The 23,829-nt window shown below is 34.0% G+C and overlaps 1 protein-coding gene across 1 annotated transcript; it reads right to left on the bottom strand.

The window, feature by feature from the left end:
• Nucleotides 1–6,948: 6,948 nt before the first annotated feature.
• Nucleotides 6,949–9,421, bottom strand: LOC111471398 (40S ribosomal protein SA-like). Its single transcript, XM_023117118.1, has 5 exons — nucleotides 9,172–9,421; nucleotides 8,346–8,608; nucleotides 7,974–8,171; nucleotides 7,638–7,872; nucleotides 6,949–7,248 (listed from the first exon to the last, which is right to left on the bottom strand). The coding sequence occupies exons 1-5, from the start codon at nucleotides 9,311–9,313 to the stop codon at nucleotides 7,145–7,147; spliced, it is 942 nt and encodes a 313-aa protein (XP_022972886.1). The 5' UTR covers nucleotides 9,314–9,421; the 3' UTR covers nucleotides 6,949–7,144.
• Between the last annotated feature and the right edge of the window lie 14,408 nt (nucleotides 9,422–23,829).

The raw sequence follows: 23,829 nt of genomic DNA, 5'->3' as shown, positions 1-23,829 counted from the left end.
TGAGCCTTCTATAGTTTTCATCTTAAATCATTCTTATGACACAACCTTATACATCATTCACATATTACTCTAGGTAACATGCATGTATTGGTCTTCATACATTCATCATCATTGAAGTCATTTAGGGTTGTATCTTAGAAAACATGTTATCATAATGCATCATGGAATTTAGTTCATGCATCTTATCTTAATTATAGAATATCACCATATTAAGCCATATCATCATCATGCATCTTATATCATCATGTTATGATGCATCATTATCCTCATATCATCATATCTTCATCATCATTACATCATCATATCATCATATCTTCATCATCATTACATCATCATATCATCATATCATCATATCATCATATCATCATATCATCATTGATAAGTCATCAATATAAACCTTTAGCCAATATTCTCCTTGCATTTTCTCTATCCTATTCTTTTGTTCATCTAGAAGAGTGTGTGCATTGTTGTGCAATGCTAACAACTAGTATCAGAGCTAGGCGGAAGTCACCATGATTTATGAAGATGGAAAGTTCAGAAATTTGAATTAAGAAGATCGATGGAGCCGATTTCGGTTTCTGGAAGATGCAGATTGAAGATTATTTTTACCAGAAAGATCTTCACGAACCCCTTTTGGGGGTGAAGCCGAATACCATGACCACGAAACAGTGGAAGTTCAAGGATCGACAAGCCTTAGGGTTGATCCGGTTGACGCTATCCAAAAACGTGGCGTTCAATAGCATCAAGGAGAAGACAATGTCAGATCTGTTAAAGGTGTTGTCAAATATGTACGAAAAATCATCGACTATAAACAAGGTGTATTTGATGCGAAGATTGTTCAATCTACAAATGTCTGAAGGTGGATCTGTTGTTCATATAAATGAATCCAATATGATCGTAAGTCAACTGAGTTTGGTGGAAATTAATTTCGAGGATGAAATTAAAGCATTGATTTTGATGTAATCTTTACCCGAGTCGTGGGATACTGTTGTTGCTGCAATCAACAATTCTCGAGAATCTGATAAACTAAAGTTTGATGAAATTCGAGATTTAGTTCTCAACGAAAGTATTGGCAAACAAGAAATTGGAAATTCATCTAGTAGTGCTCTCAATGTTGACCAACGGAAAAGAAGTAAACCGAAGAGCCCAACAAAGGGCGATCAAAATCAAAGAACCGAGAAAATTCTTCAAATAGACCAAACGTAACGTGTTGGAATATTGGAGAAAAAGGTCACATTCGGAAAAATTGTACAAGACCAAAGAGGAAGCAGAATCACAAATCTGGAGATGATGATTCTATAAATTCAGCAGAAAACATTGGTGATGCTCTAATCCTCAACGTGGACAGTTCGATTGAATCCTGGATTTTGGATTTAGGTGCATCTTTTCATTCGTCTCCAAATAAAGAGTCGTTCCAAAATTTCAAGTCTGAAAATTTCGAGAAAGTGTATCTTGCCGACAACAAAGATTTGGAAATTAAAGGAAAAAAGGGGATGTCTGCATAAAAACTCCAGCAGGAAATCAGTGGACATTAAAGGATGTTAGATATATTCCTGGTCTCAAGAAGAACCCGATTTCTATTGGTCAATTGGATAGCATAGCTTATGCAACAGAGTTAGGGAAGAGTCCGTGGAAGATTATGAAGGGTGCTATGGTGGTAGCACGTGGCATAAAATCTGGAACTTTATACACCACTACAGGGTGTAAGAACATGGTTGTTTTTGCTGAGAGTGCTTCAAATTCAAGTCTATGACACAATAGACTTGAACATATGAGCGTGAAAGGAATGAAGATGCTGGCTGCGAAAGGAGTTTTAGAAGGTCTGAAATTTATTGATATGGGTCGTTGTGAGAACTACATTATGAACAAGCAGAAACGAGTTAGCTTCACAAGAACTATCAGAGAATTGAAGAAAGTGTGGTTGAAAATGATCCATACAAATGTGGAGCAAGGTTCCAAGACCACAAAGCAAGTGGGATATGAGCTTGAGTTGCAGGGAAACTCACCTAGTGATGTTGTAGCAGATACTCATGAAACTCCTGAGACTATTGCTGAGGAACCAGATGTGGAGCAAGGTTCCAAGACCACGAAGCAAGTGGGTGTTGAACTTGAGTTGTAGGGAAACTCACCTAGTGATGTTGTAGCAGATACTCATGAAACTTCAGAGACTACTGCTGAGGAACCAGATGTCGAGCAAGGTTCCAAGACAACGAAGCAAGTGGGAGTTGAGGTTTGCGAAAAAAATCACCTAGTGATGTTGTAACAGATACTCAAGAAACTCCTGAGACTGTTGTAGAGGAACCAACGGTAGAGCAAGTGACACCTGAACTGGTGTTGAGAAGATCATCCAGTACTATCAGAGTACCAGATATGTATGTACCTTCATTACACTATCTGTTGCTGATGAAAGGGAACTAGAGCCCTTTGATGAGGCCCTATAGTTGGAGGACACAACCAAGTGGGAGCAAGGATGATGGGATGTTTGGGCTTCAAAAATGCGTTGTATTGAGGCTGAGTACGTGATAATAAGTGAAGCTAAAAAGAAGACGTTGTAGATGACCGACTATCTGGAAGAATTGGGCAAGAAGCAGCACGAAAAGAATCTTTATAGTGATGGTCAGAGTGTGATACAGTTAGTGAAGTACACGGTCTATCATTTAAAGACTAAACACACAAGGCGATATCATTTTACTCGCAGGTTAGTGGAAGATGGTGATGTGTTTGGAAAAGATAGAGGGTGCAAAGAATCCAACATGTTGACAAAATGTGTTGTTGAAATATTGAGGTTGTGCAAAGCCTCAATTGGTATAGTGTAATGAAGATGCTCATGATCGTTTGAGAATGAAATTCTTGGTTGACTAGATCCGTCTACAACGGAGAGAATTGTTAGGTTATGGAGTCTGCTGCTTATTTATAGCTTAGTTAACGGTTATACATAGTAAAACTATATTTGGTAAATGACCTATAAAGTAAATTATAAATAAAAGCTATATTTGGTAAATGACTAAATTGTAGAGTTATGTACAGTAAAAAACTATCGATTCAATAGATAGTTATATATAGTATACGGTTATATCTGGTAAAACTATATATAGTAAGCTAAAGCATATATATCCGTTACATAAGAACTTTGAAAATATACTTTATGTTCTCTCTTACTCTACATGTCTCAAGTCATCCATATAAACCTTTAGCCAATATTCTCCTTTCATTTTTTCTATCATTCTTTTGTTCATTTAGATCGAGTGTGTGCGTTGTTGTGCGATCCTAACATAAATGACACGTGTAAGTCGTATAATCTAGTTATATCATTTCCTAAACTTGTCATAGTCTTATCGTCACATCTAGACATATCGTTTTATCAACTTGTCATAGCCTTATCGTCCTTATTCATCTCATAGTCGGTATCATTTCATGAACATACCTTAGTCATATCATTTCTCAAACATATCCTAACCATATCGCTCATGAACATGTCCTACTCATATCGATTCATGAACGTATCCTAGTCATACCGTTACAGAAACGTATCCTACTCATATCGTTACAGGAATGTATCCTAACTATATCGTTTTATCAATCTATCATAATTATATCGTTTTCTATACATATCCTAACGATATCGTTTCATGAACATATCTTAGTCATATCGTTACAATACGTTAATCGCATCCTGCTCATATCCTATTTCAAACATAACATTGAACACATCATACCGTAAGAGTTATTATACCTTTCACATATCATTACATATGCATATCATATCATAGTCATATCGATTCATAAATAATTCACATATATTAAATATATGATACGTGTAAAACCAAGGGGCACATGTCAACTGTAACGACCCTAAATTTCCATATATCTAGAGTCGCCACTAACGTCTCATGCTCATCTCTAATGCAGAATATAACTCTAAGAATGCTCATCTTTATTAGCGGAAAAATTTAAAACTTCAGAATACGTTAAAACATTAGAAAACACTGTCAAACTTACGTGTTTCAAACATCATGTGGATTTAAAAATAAGATAAAACAATTACAAATTAAACAATTTAAATAAATGAAATGCAAACACCCTATCCTAACCAAGACTAGGAATTTTAAATATACAACTATCCTCTGCATGCGTCACAGTCTCTGATCACGATGTCGCCGTCAACCGTACATGGGCACCTTGCCTTTACCTGAAAAACGATATGGCACACGACCTGAGTATTGCGAAAAAAAATACTCAGTAAGTGACTCCACTATAAGGTTCATGCTAATGCAAACACATGCAATCATGAATTAGGGACCTATCTCTAATCATCTTAAAGGTAACCTCCAATCTCAGACAAATTGGATGTGTAGTACTTCCTTACACACGACTCACATGTGCGAGTGTGAATCCTAGGGCGCTCGCACACCCACTGGACCCTCTGGTCAAGCTAATCTGTAGCGACGTTCGGAGGTTAGCGGAATCCAATAGTGTCATGCGCCTCATGAACACCCCCATCTGTGTGCATTGACATCTGTGCGCATTCGCACTCATCATACAGTGCGTGTTCGCACTCATCATCTCTAGGGGAAGTAGCCTTATGCTTATGAACATACAATATGCATGAGGTCCCTCTAAATCCAAATATACATCTCTTCTGACACAACCCTCTAGCCTCATCTTTTGGCTACACTATGTAACACGTGCTCATGGATATTTACATTAATATCATTTTCATACTCTTAGGGTTGTGTCTTATGTCAAGTTAACGACATGATGCAATATGACAAACAACATCATAAGGCATGTTCAACATGGAAAACATCATCGTGTTAATAACATCGTCATGCATACATCACACTCATCATAGAAGTCATTAAGTGCATCAAATATAACATGTATGTCATGCATCAAACATAAATAACGTACATTTAACATACATCACAACACAACATCATACTCATACATCATCCTAATTCAAACAATCTTTAGCCTATCCTATAGTAAAGCCACTTTTCTATCTATTTTCCCTATTAAATCTGTTTAAGGGAAGGCTATTTCCAATTTTTCTCTCCCAAAATATGCCATCTTTCTTTGTTACTTTCTCCAAAATATGAGATTTTTTTTTATATAATTATTATTTACTTATTGTTATTATTATTTTATTTTTCTTTTTTTCCGGGTCATTACATCAACACACAACATCACATAGAAGCATAGCAATAATAAGGTCACTTACTTGGCTGAACTTAGCTGGCGTTCTCTCTACACTTAAATACGTTGGGCTTTTGTTTCCTCGAAGTTGCTCTAAGCATCGTCAAGAGAGGTTTTCTATTCGAACATCCCACTTATTTTCGTTAATAACTCAGCATTTTGTATCTTAAAACAACTCGAACTTGGGAAAAGTACGCTATACTGAATTATTGAGGTCAAATTCAGCAGTAAAAAAATATAGAAAACGATATAACAATGTCTATACCGAGTCGAATAACCGGCATCTGCATGTGCGACACGTGTCATTGTGGGGGAGGGAGGAGGGAGGAGGAGATGCACGTCAGGTGGCGTTCTGCACGCGTCTTCCGCGGCGTCTGTGGGTTGGGCCGTGTCCTCCGGTGGGATTTGGATTGAACTTCTGTTGGGCCAACTCGTTGGTTGCTGCCATTTTTTTTTTTTTTTTTTTGAATTCTTACAATTAGAATAATTTACTAATAATATGTATTAAATTTTAATTTTATTTTAATTCATTAATAAATAAACTATGCATTAAATCTTAGGTTTTTGAATTTGTTTTTTAATCATAAATATTAATAATTTTTCTCAAATAAGTGATTTTAATAAAAAGATACAAATTTAATTATAAATAATTAGTACATACAGAATACACACTTGCTGGCCAACTATTATTCTGTACTGTACTATTTAAATGTATGTGGGATGATAATTATGAAAATAAAAGATTTGGAAGATAATTCTTAACTAATTTTATCATGGAAAATATCATATGATATGATTCATATCATACCTCGTATGTAATATATAAATACAATCAATTGGAGCCTCGCTTAATTGATTTAAACATGTTTCCTCTGTAACGACCCTTGATTTCTACTAACTTAAAGTTGCTACTGTTATCATAATCTATGATTTTATGCGGAATTAAACATTTAAAATTTCATCATAAAACACTCTGTTAGAAAACATCTTTAAAACAAGATACTGAAATACTAAATAAAATAAATAAACAATAAAAGTAAAAACACTCTATTGGAACCTAAAGTCTAATAAATAAAGTATCACCATAGAAAATCAAAAGTCATTTAATGGTTAGACTGCTTAAATAAAATATAAAGCTTCAACAAATATTCATACATGGGCGTGGTCACAAAGAGGTGGCTTCATTTACATGTACATAAAATAGGCAATTGACTCCAAAGTCCTAAAATATAATCTAAAGTAATTATCATAAAAACGTGCTCATTGAAAGCAATCTGATGAGCCAATCATCTTTAAGTTAACGTGTATAACAACAGTTTATAAAGTATGCAGAACATCCATGTAATTCGTACGTCAATGCACACAACTCATATGCACATATCTTCCTGCTCAAAAACGTTTAAAATCAAGGGTTTAACCAATAGTGAACTTCTCAAATTTTCTATAAAAATCAGTGTCTAAAAACGCAATTCCTTGTTAAAATTGGGAAGAATCAAGATAAAACAGGTGTAAAAAATGACAAAACAAAGACCAAGAATAGCCACGAAACCTAGGACAGCACAACCACACTTGATAACTTATTCTTGAAACAAACACTCCAAAGAAATGAAAAATCAATACATTACACTTAAATTTATTGGATTTGTCAGTAAAATCAGTATCGGTAATAAATCCCAAACTCCCGGTGGATGGCCATTATCTTAATAACTCCTACTATTCTTGGTTGCGTAACTTCTCATATATCCCAAAATAAAATAACAAATGTAAGGAGACATTCAAAATGTATTGAAGTTCAAATTTCAATCTTAAAATCTAAAACTTCGACTAGGAAAAAAAAAGAACTGAGTCGATTTTCCAACCAAAAAGGGTGACATTTCTAATCAAAACAGGCAAAAAGTCATAGTAATTAAAACATTTGGAGTACAATTGGTTCGGAACCATCTATTTCTCAATACCAACCACCGTTGGCGGAGGGAGGTGCTGCACCGTCAACTGCAGGTGCTGATAGTGGGGGAGATACTGCGGCATCCCATCCATCTGCTGCCAAAGCAGCTGCAACGAAGAAAAAAGAGTGAGATGGTGAATGTATGTTGGGAAAAGAAAAGTATTTAAGCCGAAGCACATAATTTAGCAAACTATTAATTGCTTGGTTAAGTACTTTTAGCCATCTACAAGCACTTCTGCTAGTTAGTTGCATCTAACACCTCCTGGTCAAATGATGTCTAAGATGCAAAAAAGTGTAGTACCAAAGATCAGGGTGATTGGCAGTATGAGGTAGGTACTAATAATCACCTTCGAACGGAAAACAAATAAAATGACTTGACTAGTTTGAGAGGAAAAACTTCTTCAAAGCGAAGAAAGCTAGTTCACATGGGGATAACCACCCCAAAGAGCAGATAGATATTCAAATAAACAATTTAAAGCAAAAGCTAAGATTCAACCTGGCTCTGAAGTCCACTCGACACTGGAGGGAGGTGGAATAGCAGCAGCAGTAGCAGCTGGAACAACCACATCTGCAGCACCCCACTGAGCATCAGGAATTTGTGCAGACCATTGATCTGAGGCAACAAGTGGAGCAGCACCATAGTCGGCAATGCCAAAATCAGGGGGCGGAAGAGCCTCTTCCTCTTCTTTCTCCTTAGCCTCCTCAGGCTCACGATAGAAAAACAAATCCACCTACACAAGGAAATGAGTTCCCATAGCAATAATTAATTTAAAATTTTTGAGTCAGATCGTGGTTTGTACAGTCCATATAGAAATTTGAATTTAGAATTTACCATCACATCCCATTTATGTCCAGCACGAATTGTTCCACGCATTTGGAGAACCATCCTCGCCAAAAGCCAGAACAAACATCCTATGCTATGTTTCCCCTTGTTGTTAGCAGGGATTCCAATATCAACATAACGCATTGGGGAATCAGTGTCACAAAAGGCTATTGTAGGAATGTTCCCAAGGGCACCTTCCTTAATGGGCTGCAAGTCAAAATCAACAAGAAAACATTGAAAAACAACAGCATCAAGCGAATGCAAGCACAAATAAATCTAAGGAGAAAAAACATGAATTGTATCATAATTGATAATATATAACAATTTTTCTTGGCCTTAATTTTAAACCATGAACTATTGTTTATTTCTAAGGTTAAATACCTGATGATCAGTTCTAGGATCAGTAAGTATAAGAAGACGTGGCTCATTGAATGAGGTCTGAAGCTGGTTGGTGAATGTTCCGGGAGTGTGCCTTCCAGCAATTGCATGCGCACCAGTGTATTGAGCAAACTTCAAAACAGCCCTCTGACCATAAGGCCTAGCAGACTGAACAATGATATCTTGAGGATTCTCGATACCCACAATTACTCTAGCAGCCAGCTGAAGTTTCTCCCATGTTTTACCAAGGTTAATGATGTAGATTCCTGAAAGCAAACAAAGGGTTTCAAAAAAAAATCACAAGCAACAATAGTATAAAAATTCATATAAGTTAACATATCCATATCGTAGAGATAATCCTCATTGAGCCTGCAATAAGATAAAATCAAATATGGCTTAAAGGCAACAGACTAAGAACTCCGATCTCTAAACCATGAATAACAGACAATGGTCTGCAGTTGAACACGCATGGCTTCAGTTCATTTCTGAAACCATATAAGACGCGAGTCACACCAAACATACAAAACCAAATGGAGAATAGTTTGGAGAATATTCAATGCTAGATCCTCGGAAAACACAGTAAAATCTAAAAAGATATAACAGAAAAATAGGGAGACCGAAACTTCAAATCTAAAAATAAACAAACGCAAGCTTAACCAGGGAACCACAGATAAGTGTAAGAAACTATAATCACCATAAAGTTCGGAGAAATTATAGGGAAATAATTTAAGAACAACACCTCGAGTAACACCGAAAAGAATGGAGAAAAAACAAAACCTCGAGTAACCTAACAAAATAAGATCTAAAGGCGAGTAGAGTGAAAACATACCATCATTACGGCGCTTGAAAACGTAACGTTCCATTTGGAAATTGCAGTTTTTGGTTCCAAGATGAACCTCGGCGGCCAACATCATCTGAATGTCGGCCTCCTTCTGTGAGAGTTGACGCGGCGGTGCAGCTCCAGTCGCCATAGCTGAATCGTATAATCAGCGAACTGAAGAAAGAAAGGAAGGAGAGTTCAGGGCTCTTCGGCGCTACCAATACTCGACGAAGTGAAGAGGGTTAGAGGTTTAGCAACGCCAATATATTTATTCTATGGAGCAATGAAAACCCTAGATTCGTAAAGTTACAAAAATGCCCTCTCGATGATGAAGTTTAAAACAAAAAAAAAAAAAAAAAAAAAAAGGCTAAAACCCTTCCTATTAATATAATTTTATCCCAAATTTGAAATGGTGTAATAAATATTTTTGTCAATGGACAATTAGTAAAAAAAAAAAGAAAATGTTTTAAAAAATAAGGGGTCTTATTCTTGTCCCTGTTACCTACCGAAATACAAACCCTCCAAATATTAAGATGGACTAATGCTCTGAAATAAACGGCACACCTTTCGAACACCCCTCTACCTTAATTAGCAACTGCGAAAACTTGAAAAAATAAAAAGGGGAAATGGGTAAGTATTAAAATATTCCGTAAGCAACCTGTTTGTACGTTCTCATCGCATCCTTTAGTAAGTTACCACGGACTATTCTTTAGGTCCTAAGGGGTTTTGGCGTAATTCAACAATCCCCTGACCACACACGTTAGTGGTACTTATCACGAGCTAAACTGTTTACGTAGTCTCTCGTCCCCTCTCAGAGTTGGTTTATTCTACATATAGTAGTAGCTTCTAATGTCATCTATTTTGTGTAGTCTATCATCATCCCCTCTCAAGGCTCGTTTATTCTATGCACAATAGTAGCTTCTCAATTAACTACTTATGTATTCCTTCGTCCCCTCTCGAGGCTGGTTTATTCTACATACAAATAGTAGTTCCTCATATCGTCTACATGTGTAGCCCCTCATCCCCTCTTAATGTTAGTTTACTACACAGTAATTTCTCATGTCATCTACTCTTAGGGCTGGTTTATTCCACACATTCTAGTGACTCTTTAAATTATCTAATTGTGAAATCTTTTGTCCCCCTCTCAACGTTGGTTTACTCTACACACAGTAGTGACTTCCTCAAATTGATATCATTTAGTAGTCTCATAACTTCTCTTAGATTTTCTTGGGGTGTCGTGTAAGTTTAAGAGATTCTTATGATGTCTAGGTAGTTCAGATCTTATTTCGTGTTTTTTAGGTCACTCCAAGTTAGCTCATCGAGACTAAACCATTTCTTTAGGTGTACTTAGGTTTAGGCCTTTGATTTCCACTCACAATATTTAGGTACTCGGTCTACTGGAAACGTACTAATCTAGGTCAACATGAAACCTGCTTGAGCTCTAGCGCCATATTCCTAATTTGGTTCATTAATGCATGCTTTGTTAAGAAGCTATTCCTATCGTTCACATAAAGCACAAAAAACATAATCTAAACATTCATGCATTCTCAACAAGATGATAACATTCATCAACACCTAAAACATAGATCACAATATCTCATCTTCCTTTCTTACACAGCAGAAAGCATGAAAACAGACATACCTCATCCTAGGTGCATTTCCATAATTTTCCAGAACATACATAGCTTCTCATCAAAATTGCACATTCTTGAGTTCTAATCATGCATATTCTAACCACCTAAGGCAAGATAGGCACACATGCTAGAACGTCCTAGCAATTTCTACAAGTATTACTTTGAGAAAATCCGAGTAGCTACTTACATGGATGAAGCATGCCTCACCCAATTAGTTTTTTTTTTTTTTTTGCATGTTAGGAACTCCAAAGAACCGGACAAAAATGAGCTCACCCCACACAGCCATGCGTTTCCACACACCAAGAGGACCAGCCACGCACAAGTACACACGCACATCTGGGAGGAGTACTCGCACCCTAGTGCTCGCTCGTTGGTTGCTTAAATTATGAGGGTGCGTGTTCAATGCTAGAGGCGCGTTGTTAGAATTCCTTCAATTTTTTCTACACAAACATGTGACACCCACAGAGTCGGCGATATGACAATCTAGGATTTATATTCTATTTGTAATTTAATATTAACCCGTGTATGAAAAAGTCAAGGTTACTAATATAATATTGAACGGTAAGTGATTGACATATGAGGATCATGTTTAAGTAAAATCTTAAAGGTCCATAGTATAAAGATAAGGTTGAGTGTTTTATCTCGGTAACAATATTGATAAGAGTCATTTGTAATTGTTACAAATGGTTTGATTTAAATCGTTTACCTAGGTACATGTAAGTGGGGGTATCTTAACAATGTTGTATAAGACTAAATCACAAAATATTTAATCTTTCTTTATAAATATGTTAATTCAGAAGATTAATATTTTAGTGTATGACCATATGCGACTTTGATCTTAATCTTGGGTGAGTTATGAACTCTTTCCTTCAAAGACTTCTCCTTTGATTAGCATGGGTAAAAATGACTTTTGTAGTTGATTCAGGATATCTATCCTTTCGGGAGCTAAGAACATAGCTTTATAGTTGTCAACCTCACGTGTTTAAAACGCGTGTGCTAGGGAGAGAGGTTTCCACAACCTTATAAGAAATGTTTCATTCGCTTCTCCAACGGATGTTCTCTTACAATCCACCCGCTCGGGGGCCAACATTCTCATTGTTGGGATTTATGCCCTAAAGCTTCGTAATTAATTATTTAGTTTTTAACAATAATTTTTATTATTTTATTTGTAATTTAATTGTTCTCAATTCAATGAAAATCTAAGGTTATTAATGTAATCCTGAAAAAGATGTGGTTGACATACAAGAGGATCTTGTTCAAGTAATAATTAAATAGTCTATAGTATATGGATAAGGTTGGGTGACTTATCCTGGTAACACTATTGATACGGCTCACTTTGTAATCGTTACAAATGAAAAAAAAAATTATAAATAAAAAAATTATAAAAAAAATAGTTAAATAACAATAATAATAATAAATAAATAAATAAACAAAAAAAACAACATTTTCCCTTCTCTCCACTGACCTCCCATCCCTCCCCAACAATTATCTCTACTCAACCCATCCTTACCCCAACTACAAAAAGAAACAGAAAAACAACCATGGTCAGATTTGAGAAGTAAAATGGCTTTCAACATAAGCAAATTGCAACAATGGTCAGATTTGAGAAGAAGTAAAATGGCTTCTAACATAATCATATTGCAGATTTAGAGATTTTGGTCTGTCATTATGGTAAAATCCTATCTCAGATTTTCTTTTCCTTTATATTATTGTTTTAAGAAATTAATTTAGAATCAAATCTTGTTTCATATTTTACTAGGTTCGGTAATAATCAGATCTCATATCCGATTTAATAAAATTTTAGTTGACAATCTATAAACTGGAAGATCGTAGTCAATCAATCGACTCAAAAATTGCCAGTAATATCTGTTTACACAATTGAAAATCTATGTACATAATGAAAATAATGAGAGAGAGAGGGAGGGAGATTGAGGAAAGATTTGTTGAACACAATTTAACAATAAAAAAATGAAATATCAGAGGACAATGAACTAAGTTGAATTTTGTTTAACAGGAAAGTCAAAATTTTATGACGGCAAATATAAATTAGAGAAATAATTTTATAGAGTTCAAACCTGAAACTAATGTCATGTGCTCATATAGGTTGACTCGGATTTCAAAGGACGGAATCGAACTTTAATTAAAGATATATTCGTGACAACGACTTAAGCTAGCCAGGTAAGTGACCTTACTATCAGCATGGTTATATTTGCTGTTGACACGTGCTCTGTGGCTCTGCACGTGTCATATATATTGATATGTATGAATTGTCTGTGGATCAATATGCTTCTTATTTGTTATGTATATGTTATAATATGTGAATTATCTGATAATAATTAAAGTACGATGTGTTCAATGATATGTTTGAGATATGATACGAGAAGGATGCACAAAACGAAATGTAACGATAGGAGTCAAATATGTTCATGAAACGTTAAGGTTAGGTTACACACCGGAGTGATATGGATAAGAGAGATTGATGGAAGAATACGATTAGGCTACGGGTAGAAAGGGATAAGTTTGTGATAGATTGATTGAACGATAGCGTTAGGTTACGTTCTTATAATGATATGACTGATAAGTTAGAAAACGATATGACTACGATTTACGTTATGACTTGTTTATGATATGATACATTGTGATACAATATGTCATGGTATGATGTGTATATGATGAAATGTTATGTTAAAAGTATAGAACGTTATGTTATGTCTCTTATATTTGAATGTAAATAGCATGAATTGTATGACATGAAACACGATAAACTATCTGAGATAGGAATATGTATGAAATGTAAATTGAAAATGAGAATGACATGAAGCATGGAACGTGATAGGGAGTTATGTTCATTAATGATAAATGTAGAAGTAGGGGGGATCTCATGCATTATGTGTGTTCATGCATCTGAGGGATACCCTTATCCCATCACGATGGTACGGACGCGTACATTCAACGGCAGAACAACGATCGTTATGCTTGCATAGCGCTGCCGTGACGGTTACTAGTTTTAACGGGTCCCGACATAAGGGGCTCCTAGAGTATGCCCACCGGATAAGGAAAGTGACCCAGCGGTGTGCGAACTAGCTGGTGAGCTCATACTCGCACGAATGGGCTGTGTGTAGAGTATATGGTACACGTCCACGATTACCCGTTTAGGACATCACCGTAGGAAAGACGAAACGAAACGAAACGAAAGATAGGTCCCATCATTTCATTGCATGTGATTGTTGCATTTAACCCCAATAGTGGAGTCACTCACTCAGTATTTCTTTAAATACTCAAGCCATGGGCTACTACATTTTTCAGGTTAAGGCAAGGCATTCCTGTACGGCTGACGATGGCATCACAACTCGAGACCATGACACATGCATAGGGTAGTGGTAGTTGTTTTCTTAGACTTAGGCTAGACTAGGTTGTTTCTAACTTAAACTCTTATTCATTTTATTTAGTCTTTTGTGGTGTCGTTTGAAAGATGTTTTCGAAACACGTAAGTCCATGGCTGTGTTTTAAGATAAAAGTTATGTTTTATGAAATTTGAATGAAGTCTTTCGCATTCAATGTTTATGGTACGTATACGGTAGCGACCTTAAATTAAGTAAAAAAATTTGGGTCGTTACATCTAGAGACATGTAAGTGGGAGTATCCTATACAATGAATTTGTATAAGACTAGACCAAGAAATATTTAAAATCTCTTATAAATCCGTTAATTAAGAAGATTAATATTTCACATGATGATCATATGCGACTCGATCTTAATCTTGAGTGAGTTATGAACTTCTACCTGTGAGGGTTTGTCCTTTGATTTATATGAGTGAGAATCACTCTTTTAGCCAATTCAACATGCCTACCATTTTGGGACTTGACCAAATAGGAAGTTGGGAACATAATATCATGTGATGGAATTCACTCCTTTACATATAAGGGAATGGGATGAGTTGTTCTTTTAAGTACTGATTTCGGGACTTGAACAATGGGGTCCCACTCTCTCATTTACCCGAGAGGGACTTGGTTTATGATTGGATCATAAATAAATTATTCATTAGAGAATCATTGGTACTTAAGGTGAAAGATGTAATAATAGGGAAAAAATGGACTTTTGACTCGACTATAATTATGAACGAAGGATCGATTTGCTTGTAATGGTTATATCAATGGACATAACTTGTCCTACAGTGCATAAGAGTGCAACTCTAAGTCTATAGTGTAAGTGATCTATAGTTAATAAATAGAAATTGTTTAATTAAAAAGTTTAATTAATTAATTTTGTATCATTTGAGCTCGATCTCTTGCTAGCTCATAGTAACGTTAAAAGGTTCAATTTATTTGAAATTTTTTTTTAAAGGGTTAAGTTAATATTTAATATATTAGATATATTAAATATAAAGGAAAAAATAAATTTAATTTGAAATGATAAATTAATATTAATATTTTAGATATATTAAATAAATAGATAAAATATATTTAATTTGAAAGGTTAAATTAATATTTAATATTAGATGTTAAATACCAATGGAAAAAATGGAAAAAAAATATATTAATAGGAAGGTTTCAAATAAATATTTAATATATTAGATATTTTAAATAAAAAATATATTTATTATATTTGATCCAATTAAATATTAAATCTCATATTTTGATATATTAAATAAATATTATTTGAAATTTTAATGAGATTCAAATTAATTAAATATATATTATGATATTGTATAATATCTAAATATGATTTGTATAAGATGTTATATCATAATATATTAAATATATAAATATATTATTTGACAAATATTCTCCAAGAGTCTCTATAAGTAGGATCCTCGGGTTAAGCCAAAGACACACGATCTCTCCCACTTTCTCTAGAGAATGAACTTACATTTACAAGAATTCTCAAAACTCTCATTCTCTAATCTCTTTGGGATTTTCTTTTAAGAGGCTCCCACAAGCCTTGACCTTGTGTTCGAGTCATAGTGAAGAAGATCTTGTGTAATGTTTAAAAACTTTTGATGGTTGGAATATTCCGAGAAGTCTTGTAAGCTAGGGTTTCTATAAAGGTAGAGTTCTTACTCTCGTATTTATTGTTTTTCTTTAAATTTATAATAAAATCAAAACGATTCTCAATACTTCTAATATGTAGATGAAGAGTTCATTCCCTTATGTTGAGATCTAATAAAACTTCTGCTATGTAGATGAACAATGTCAAATCTAATAATCTAATAAAATTATGTTGAGATCTCTGGATAACTATTCCACAAAATTAGGGTTTGAAAATTTTAGAATTATCTTTTACCATTCAAAATCGTTTTTTTTTTTTTTTTTTGTTAGAAGAATTCCAAATAACTGTATACATTTATCTAACAAATCCATAAATCTAATGTCACACAATATGTCAAAAACAATCAATTTTACACAACAATATTACATATATCACATATATGAGAATTCAAATATCCACCCTATTATTCTTAATTCAATATAAAAATTAATAGGTTCGGATACCAATTGAAGGGAATAAACTCTTCATCCATAGCTGAAGCATTGGTAACCGTTTTGATTTTATTATGAATTAAAAAAAAAAGAATAAATACTAGAAATCCTAGCTTCCAAAACTCTTCAGAGTATTCCAACTAGAAGTTCTTCAACATTCCACAAGATCTTCCTTATTATAACTCGAACACAAAGTTAAAGGCTTATGAACATTCCACAAGATCTTCCTTATTAGTACTCGAACACAAAGCTAAGGCTTGTGGGACACTCTTGAAAGAAAATTCCAAAGAGATTGGAGGAGAGTTTCGAGAATTCTACGTAGATGTAAGTTAATTCTCCAAAAAAAGTCGGAGAGATCATGTGTCTTTGACTTAACCCGAGGGTCCTATTTATAGGGACTCATATTTGTCAAATAATATATTTGCATATTTAATATATTAGAATATAATATTTTATATAAATCATATTTAAATATTATAAGATATTTTAATATATATTTAATTAATTTCAATCTCAATCAAATTTCAAATATATATTTATTTAATATATCAAATACCATCCATATATTTTTTCTTTAAAATATCTAATATATTAAATATTAATTTAAAATCTTTCAATTAATATATTTTTTCTATTTATATTTAACCTATTTAATATATTAAATTATTTAATAATTTGAAATTTTCTAATTAATATATTTTTTTCCATTTATATTTAACATATCTAATATATTAAATATTAATTTGAATATTTTAAATTAAATATATTTTATCTATTTATTTAATATATCTAATATATTAATATTAATTTAACATTTTAAATTAAATTTATTTTCTTTTATATTTAATATATCTAATATAAATTTCAACCTTTCAAATTTTTTTTCAAATAAATTGAATATTTTAGCTTTACTATGAGCTAGTAAGGGATTTTATAGACCTATAGATTATAAGCTCAAATGATATCAAATTAATTAATCAATTTTCATTCATTAATTATAGGTCACTCCATTATAGACCTAGAGTTGCACTCTTATGCACTAGAGGACAAGTTATGTCCATTGGTATAATCATTACAAACAAGTCGATCATTCACAATTTGTTCATAATTACAGTTGGGACAAAAGTCTGTTTTATACCGTAATTACATCTTTCGCCTTAAATACCACTAATTCTCTAATGAACAATTTGTTTATATGACCCAATCATAAACCAAGTCCCTCTCGGGTCAAATGAGATGGTGGGCCCCATTGTTTAAGTCCCAAAATCAGTACTTAATAGAATAACTCATCTACTTCCCTTATATGGAAAGAAGTGAATTCTATCTCATGATATTATGTTCCCAACTTCCTATTTGGTCCAAGTCCCCAAAATGGTAAACATGTTGAATCGGCTAAAAGAGTCATTCTCACCCATGTAAATCAAAGGACATGCCCTCATAGTAAAGAGTTCATAACTCACTCAAGATTAAAATCGGGTTGCATATAATCATCATGTGAAATATTAATCTTCTCAATTAACGGATTTATAAAGAGTGATTAAATATTTATTGGTCCAGTCTTATACAAAACTCATTGTGTAGGATACTTCCACTTATATGTCTCCACATGAACGATTTGGATCAAATCATTTGTAACAATTACAAAGTGGGTCGTATCAATTGTGTTATCAGGATAAGGCACCCAACCTTATCCATATACTATAGAGTATAGACTCTTTATGTTATTACTTGAACACGATCTTCTTGTATGTCAACTACATACTATTCAAGATTATATTAATAACCTTGGATTTTCATACCATGTATAAAAATTAAATTACAAATAAAATAATAAAATTATTGTTAAAAACTAAATAATTAATTACGAGACTTTAGGGCATAAATCCCAACCGTATCAAATATAATGAAGAACAAATATTGATAGTGGATCTTGTATCAACTATTTAGACGGTTTCATTTATTCTCTATAAAAAAATTAAGTAAACGAAATTTACTTTCATTTAAATCACGTCCTTAGGGTACTTGATTCTTTCTTTTCTTGTTTTGGTTCTTGTTATAAATACTTAGACTGTTTAGTTCTATTCTTGACTTGTAGGTTCTTATCATGATCTATCTTGAGGACCTTGGTTCTTAGATTCTGAAACCTTGGTTCTAGTCTAAGGGCCTTAGTACTAAGGTTATTGTTCTTAGGACTTTGATATTAATCCATGTTCTCGTCCTTGATCGTTGTCTTGTTCTTGGTTCGTTCTCCAAGTCACTCTCTCTAGGATTTGCGGTATCAATCATGAACCTAACAACCTATGTCCAAGGCTTACTGCGTTCCAAGCGACATAGTCTTAACCTACGTTAAAGGTTTTATGCGTTTCAAGTGACGTAGTCTGAACCCGCACCTTAGGGCTTTCCCTTCGATAAGGTATGAAAACCTACATCTAAGGCTTCTTACGTTCCAAGCGATGTAGTCTAGGTCTATATTCAAGGCTTGCTCTGTGATATGGTCTGAATACCTATGCCCAAGGCTTCATGCGTTGCAAGAGGCATAGTCTGAATACCTACATTCAAGGCCTTACCCTGTGATACAACCTGAATACCTATGCCCAAGGCTTCAAATGTTTCGAGTGACATAATTTGAGTCATAAACACCTTGTACTGTGGGAGGACTTGGGAGTTTTCTTGAGTTTCTGAGCTTTAGGACCTTGGTCCCTTTCTCTTGAGTGGTATCTATCATGCTTCTTACCTTGCCAGTTGTAGAGCGTGTGTTAATGTTCTTGGTTCTCAATTTTGTAAGTTCTAAGGTTTCAATAATTACTTGAGGCATAAATTGTAACATGCTTCATAAACATATAATTTCACCATAGTAACATGTATGAGTTATGCTAAACCGTCATAAAGTCATAATAAATTTTTTAGAGAGTTCTAGAAGAGTCTTAGAAATCATAAATGCTCTAGAGGCATTTTGGTCATTTTACCTATAATTCTTGGTTTAACGACTTAATGAGTTCAAATGGCTTTCAAACTTCACAAAATTATCAAATATCATAAAATAATATATATTATAGAGTTTCATAGCATTGGAGGTCATATAGGTCACGAACCGAAGGTAAATTACCTTAGGGGCATTATGATCATTTTACATTATTCTTACCTTACCCAATGACTATCAAATTTCATAAATAATCTAACATGCTATAATATGTTCAAAATTAAAATTTTATAGACAGAGGAGTTCATTGAGTGAGTTATTTTAACATTACTTAAATTCCGAACAATTTGATCGGTTTAATGCTCACGGTTCTTAGTGTTGTCTTTCATATTTCCTTATTTCATATTGGTTTAATGCTTATACAAAAATCCAAGTGATTCGTACAAGTATTTCTTAAGAAAAGTCCAAGATGACTACTTACCTCGTTGTTGACGGTCGAGACCTTCGTTCTTGAGTTTCGGTATCAGAATTACTTCAAGTTTTCTTCCTTAGATTCCTTGTTATTTCTGGAACTATAATTTTTTTTTTCTTTTTATGAGAAGTATGGAAGAGATTTAAAATTGAGAAAAATTGAGGGAAGGTTGGATGGTAGTTTGACATAGCCAGTTCAACTAAACCGGCCACGTCATTGTATTCTTCCTCTGGACAGGTAGAAGACACGTGTTTTGTATTGTGCCGCCATTTGAAACTCGTCTTCTACAGCTCCATTTACAACGTTTCTTCCCTCGATTTTTTTATGAAACTTAAAGATGGTGTTACAAGAAAGAGCTAAGGATTGATTTCATATCTTCTTGTGTATTGTAGCATAAGATATTTGTCTCCAAAATTCATCCATAATATGCTCTCGTTGGAGCTCAAAACAGGGGATTTTTTATTGGGCCGCCGATTCTAGGGATTTTCAAGGCCCACTTTCTTCAAAGAACTTCTTCCTTGTCCTTCCCTCAAGTTGAAGGAATTGGTGGTTTGGAGAAACATCTTTGAGTGTGTTATCTTAATGTTGGCTTTTTAGCCCTCGATCTTATTTTAATTAATTTCAATCAATTAATTGATATTTTAACTAATAATTATTTTCAAGTATTTTGAACTATTAACTATTTTCAAGTATTTTGAACGGTCACGGTAGGAATAACAATTTTAACAACTTCTCAATCTCTCCAATGAGAGCTAAAACAAAGAAATACAATCAAGACAATCTACTGATGAGGTGGCAGCTAAATCAAAATGATGGACAAATGAAAGTATACACTTATAATTTTAGAAAAGCAACAAATGGTAGAGTTTTTCTTCTTATTATATTTCTAAATAAAATTATTTTTACAAATTATAAATACGAATGTTACTCACATCCATTTTTATTAATACTATATTATATTTAATTTTTTTAGTGGTTACTCACATACTTTTAATTATTATTATATTATTATATTTATAATAAATTTTAAAATTTTAATGTAACTTATTATTATTATATTATTATATTTATAATAAATTTTGAACGGTGATTTCATCGTTACTCACATTGGTTTTTATTATTTTTATATTATATTAAAAAAAATTAAATAAATGAATTTGAATAATATTCTTATTTATTTACATTCAATCTTCCCCTTCCATTACTTCAACCTAATTCAACGGTCAATATTAATTCTTACCTTTCACCACTTTTTTCTCAAACTCATTAATTTTCGGGCATTTTTAACACAACTCTCATTAAATCTCAAATCCTCATTTGTAAGCTTCCAATTTTATTTTTATTCATCTCATTTTTTAGGGAGATTTTTTATTTTATTGTTAGAAAATAGTTGTGAGTGCTTCAAAATCTACTCTTTCATAGAGTTGTGTGTTACTACCAAATTCAAATACTTGTACCGGTTTGATCCTATGTCGTGGAAATAATTGAGTTTGCTCTTGAACTCGTAAAAAGAGCGGTGTAGCGGTTTGACTCTAATTCGTGGAAAGAGTCGTCGAGAAAGTTGTTTATTCAAATTCCCAAGAGACGCTTGGGGAGTGGAGTAGGTCAAGTTTGACCGAACCACTATAAAACTTCAGTGTCATATTTTCTGATTCTTTCCTATTTAATTTCAAAATTATTATTGTGATTTGTTATAGTAATTATCATTTTCTACTCATTTGTAAAAAGTTTCATAATTAAAAAAATTAATTACGTTTAAATACTTTTATCGTTAAAACCCTATTCACCTCGTCTAGGGTTGCCATACCGATTCAACACTTAATTTTAAAAAATTGTCCTCAGTCTGCAACTCGCCCGAAAACTTAAAAATTGTCCAAATTCTACTTGAAACGACTTTCTTTCAATTGGACACATTCTTGAGGTTATTTCTTTTCATTGTTTTCTATGGAAATGCTCCTTTGAGATGCAGAAACTGATAGGGATTGACCTTGCTCGAAGAATTTGTGTATAGGCTCATAGTGGATTGGGGGAATGGTTTATTGGCACTCTTTGTAACGCCCCTAATTTTCTTAACCTAATTAGTGATGTCAACCTATGCATGCTTAGGTCATATATGCGAAAATTCATAATAATTACCTTTCAAAGAAAGCCATGGACTTACGTATTCAATTCAAAACACAAAATTAAACATAACATAGTTTTAAATATAAATCAAACTAGCATAAAACATCTAACAACTACTAATTGAAATTCAATGTCACCTATCAACTACTAATTTAAAATTTAAAGCGATCTACTATCCTAGCTTTATTTTGACTTCCATGACCTTCTCAGCGTTCACCGTCATCCGTGCATGGGAGCTTGAGCTTTACCTGAAAATTTAAGGGTAGCACGTGACTTAGTATTTTATGAAATATTCAGTAAGTCACCCCACTGTTGGAGTTAGATATGCAAACACACACAATACATGAGTAGGAACTATCTTTTATTAACATAGTATAACCTTAGGCCCTTTCCAATGTTCGGCAGGATTGGATGCAGGGTACTTCTTCATACATGGCCCACGTAAACGAACATAGGCCCACTAGGCGGGCTTGTATACGTACCCCTTGGGCCTAATTTGGTTGAGCACAACACATTACATGTCATCGGATGTCACAAAAAAATAAAAGGCCTACATGATTTCATGGTGAACATAAATATCAAACGTATTCGTAATATGATAACATAATGATAAAATATCCCGATGCACATGACATACATACATGCATGAGGTCCCATGATTTACATTCCCAAGATAATATTTGTTTCATTTCCTTTCTCTTTCCATTTCATGTATACAACATATACGCATGGAAAACATCTCATAGTCCATCACAAACTTTACAGGTAAGACATTACATTTCATACATGACATTTCAATTCATTCCTAAAAATAGTGCAATGGATATACATGCATATGTGACATACATCTCATGACAATACAAGGAACAAATAAGCATCACAGAACATAAGCGTTACACATATAATATGGTTCATGCAGAAGCTACAGGTCATGCCCCATTATACATTAATTAATGATCTAACTCCAACAGTAAGGCCGCTTACTTGGTTCGTCTTGGTTGAAGTCACTAATTATTTGATAGTCGCTTCAAAACTATATTCCAACGCCTAATTCTCATCTATAACAATTCATATGACACATTTACGGCCTAATAATATCTAACCTAGTTAAGCATAATTAATTCCAATATAAACACTAAAACTAATTAAACTTGGGTGAATAGGAATAGGTAAAAACTGGCTTTAGGAGGGTCGAAAACTTAGGAAACTGTATATTATCTGTATACCAAGCTGCCTAAGTCAAGAAGCCGAGCTAAACGAAATGAGGACCCAAGTCGAAGCAAGCCATCGTGTGAGCTAAAGCTGAGCTGCGTTTGAATTAGGGCACGCGTTTGTCACATGCTGAGCAAAGAGAGCACGTGAGTCGACATTCGGGCTGGGGCGTGAGTGTTGGGTCGTTGCGTGGCCCACTAGATTCCTACGTATGTGTTGGGCTTGGGCCGCGATGACTGGGCCATTGGAATTAGGCGACAACGAGAGCGACTCGAGAATGCAACCCAAAATCGAGACCCATCGGTTCGTTTTCCTCACCCGAAATGCAGACCGAAACCTTAGTTTTTTCCCTCTTCTCCTTTCGACGAAATGCCAATGACTCTGACACCGTTACCGGCATGATTCTGTCGTCGTTTGTCCACCCCTCGTTCCTATAACGCAGTTACTCACTCCCCTGCCCTTAAATCACTAAATACCTCACCAAAACTCAGATCTTCGCGAACATAAACCCTCGTGCCTATAACGTAGTTACTCCTTCATAGAACTTGTAGGTAATATGGTTTAGAAGTGGTGGGAATAAGTTTGAATGAAAATGGTGGAGAATTGCTCTCGAATTTGGAAGAAATCCAAGAATAGGAGACCCAAAATCTAAAGGCTTATGGCTTGTGATTGGGAGCTCAATTCAACTCGATTTTTGTTCCATATTATTACCCAAACTTTAGACTTTATAGAGGAAGCCTACAGTTGAAAATTCCATAATGGTCGTGATTTGGAGATTGAATTTTTTGGATAATTGGTAAGAAATATCCTCACCAATCAACTAACT

Source organism: Cucurbita maxima, unplaced genomic scaffold (assembly GCF_002738345.1).
Source record: "Cucurbita maxima cultivar Rimu unplaced genomic scaffold, Cmax_1.0 Cma_Scf00052, whole genome shotgun sequence".
Classification (NCBI taxonomy): domain Eukaryota; kingdom Viridiplantae; phylum Streptophyta; class Magnoliopsida; order Cucurbitales; family Cucurbitaceae; genus Cucurbita; species Cucurbita maxima.
This window is presented reverse-complemented; position numbering and strand designations above follow the sequence as displayed.

Bases quoted from the DNA above. Each gene is read 5' to 3' on its own strand.
- LOC111471398 (XM_023117118.1), bottom strand. From the start codon at position 9,313: ATGGCGACTGGAGCTGCACCGCCGCGTCAACTCTCACAGAAGGAGGCC. The intron at 7,873-7,973 runs GTAAATTCTAAA...TTCCTTGTGTAG, and splicing joins GACATAAATGGGATGTGATG to GTGGATTTGTTTTTCTATCG. The intron at 7,249-7,637 runs GTTGAATCTTAG...TCTTCGTTGCAG, and splicing joins CGAGTGGACTTCAGAGCCAG to CTGCTTTGGCAGCAGATGGA.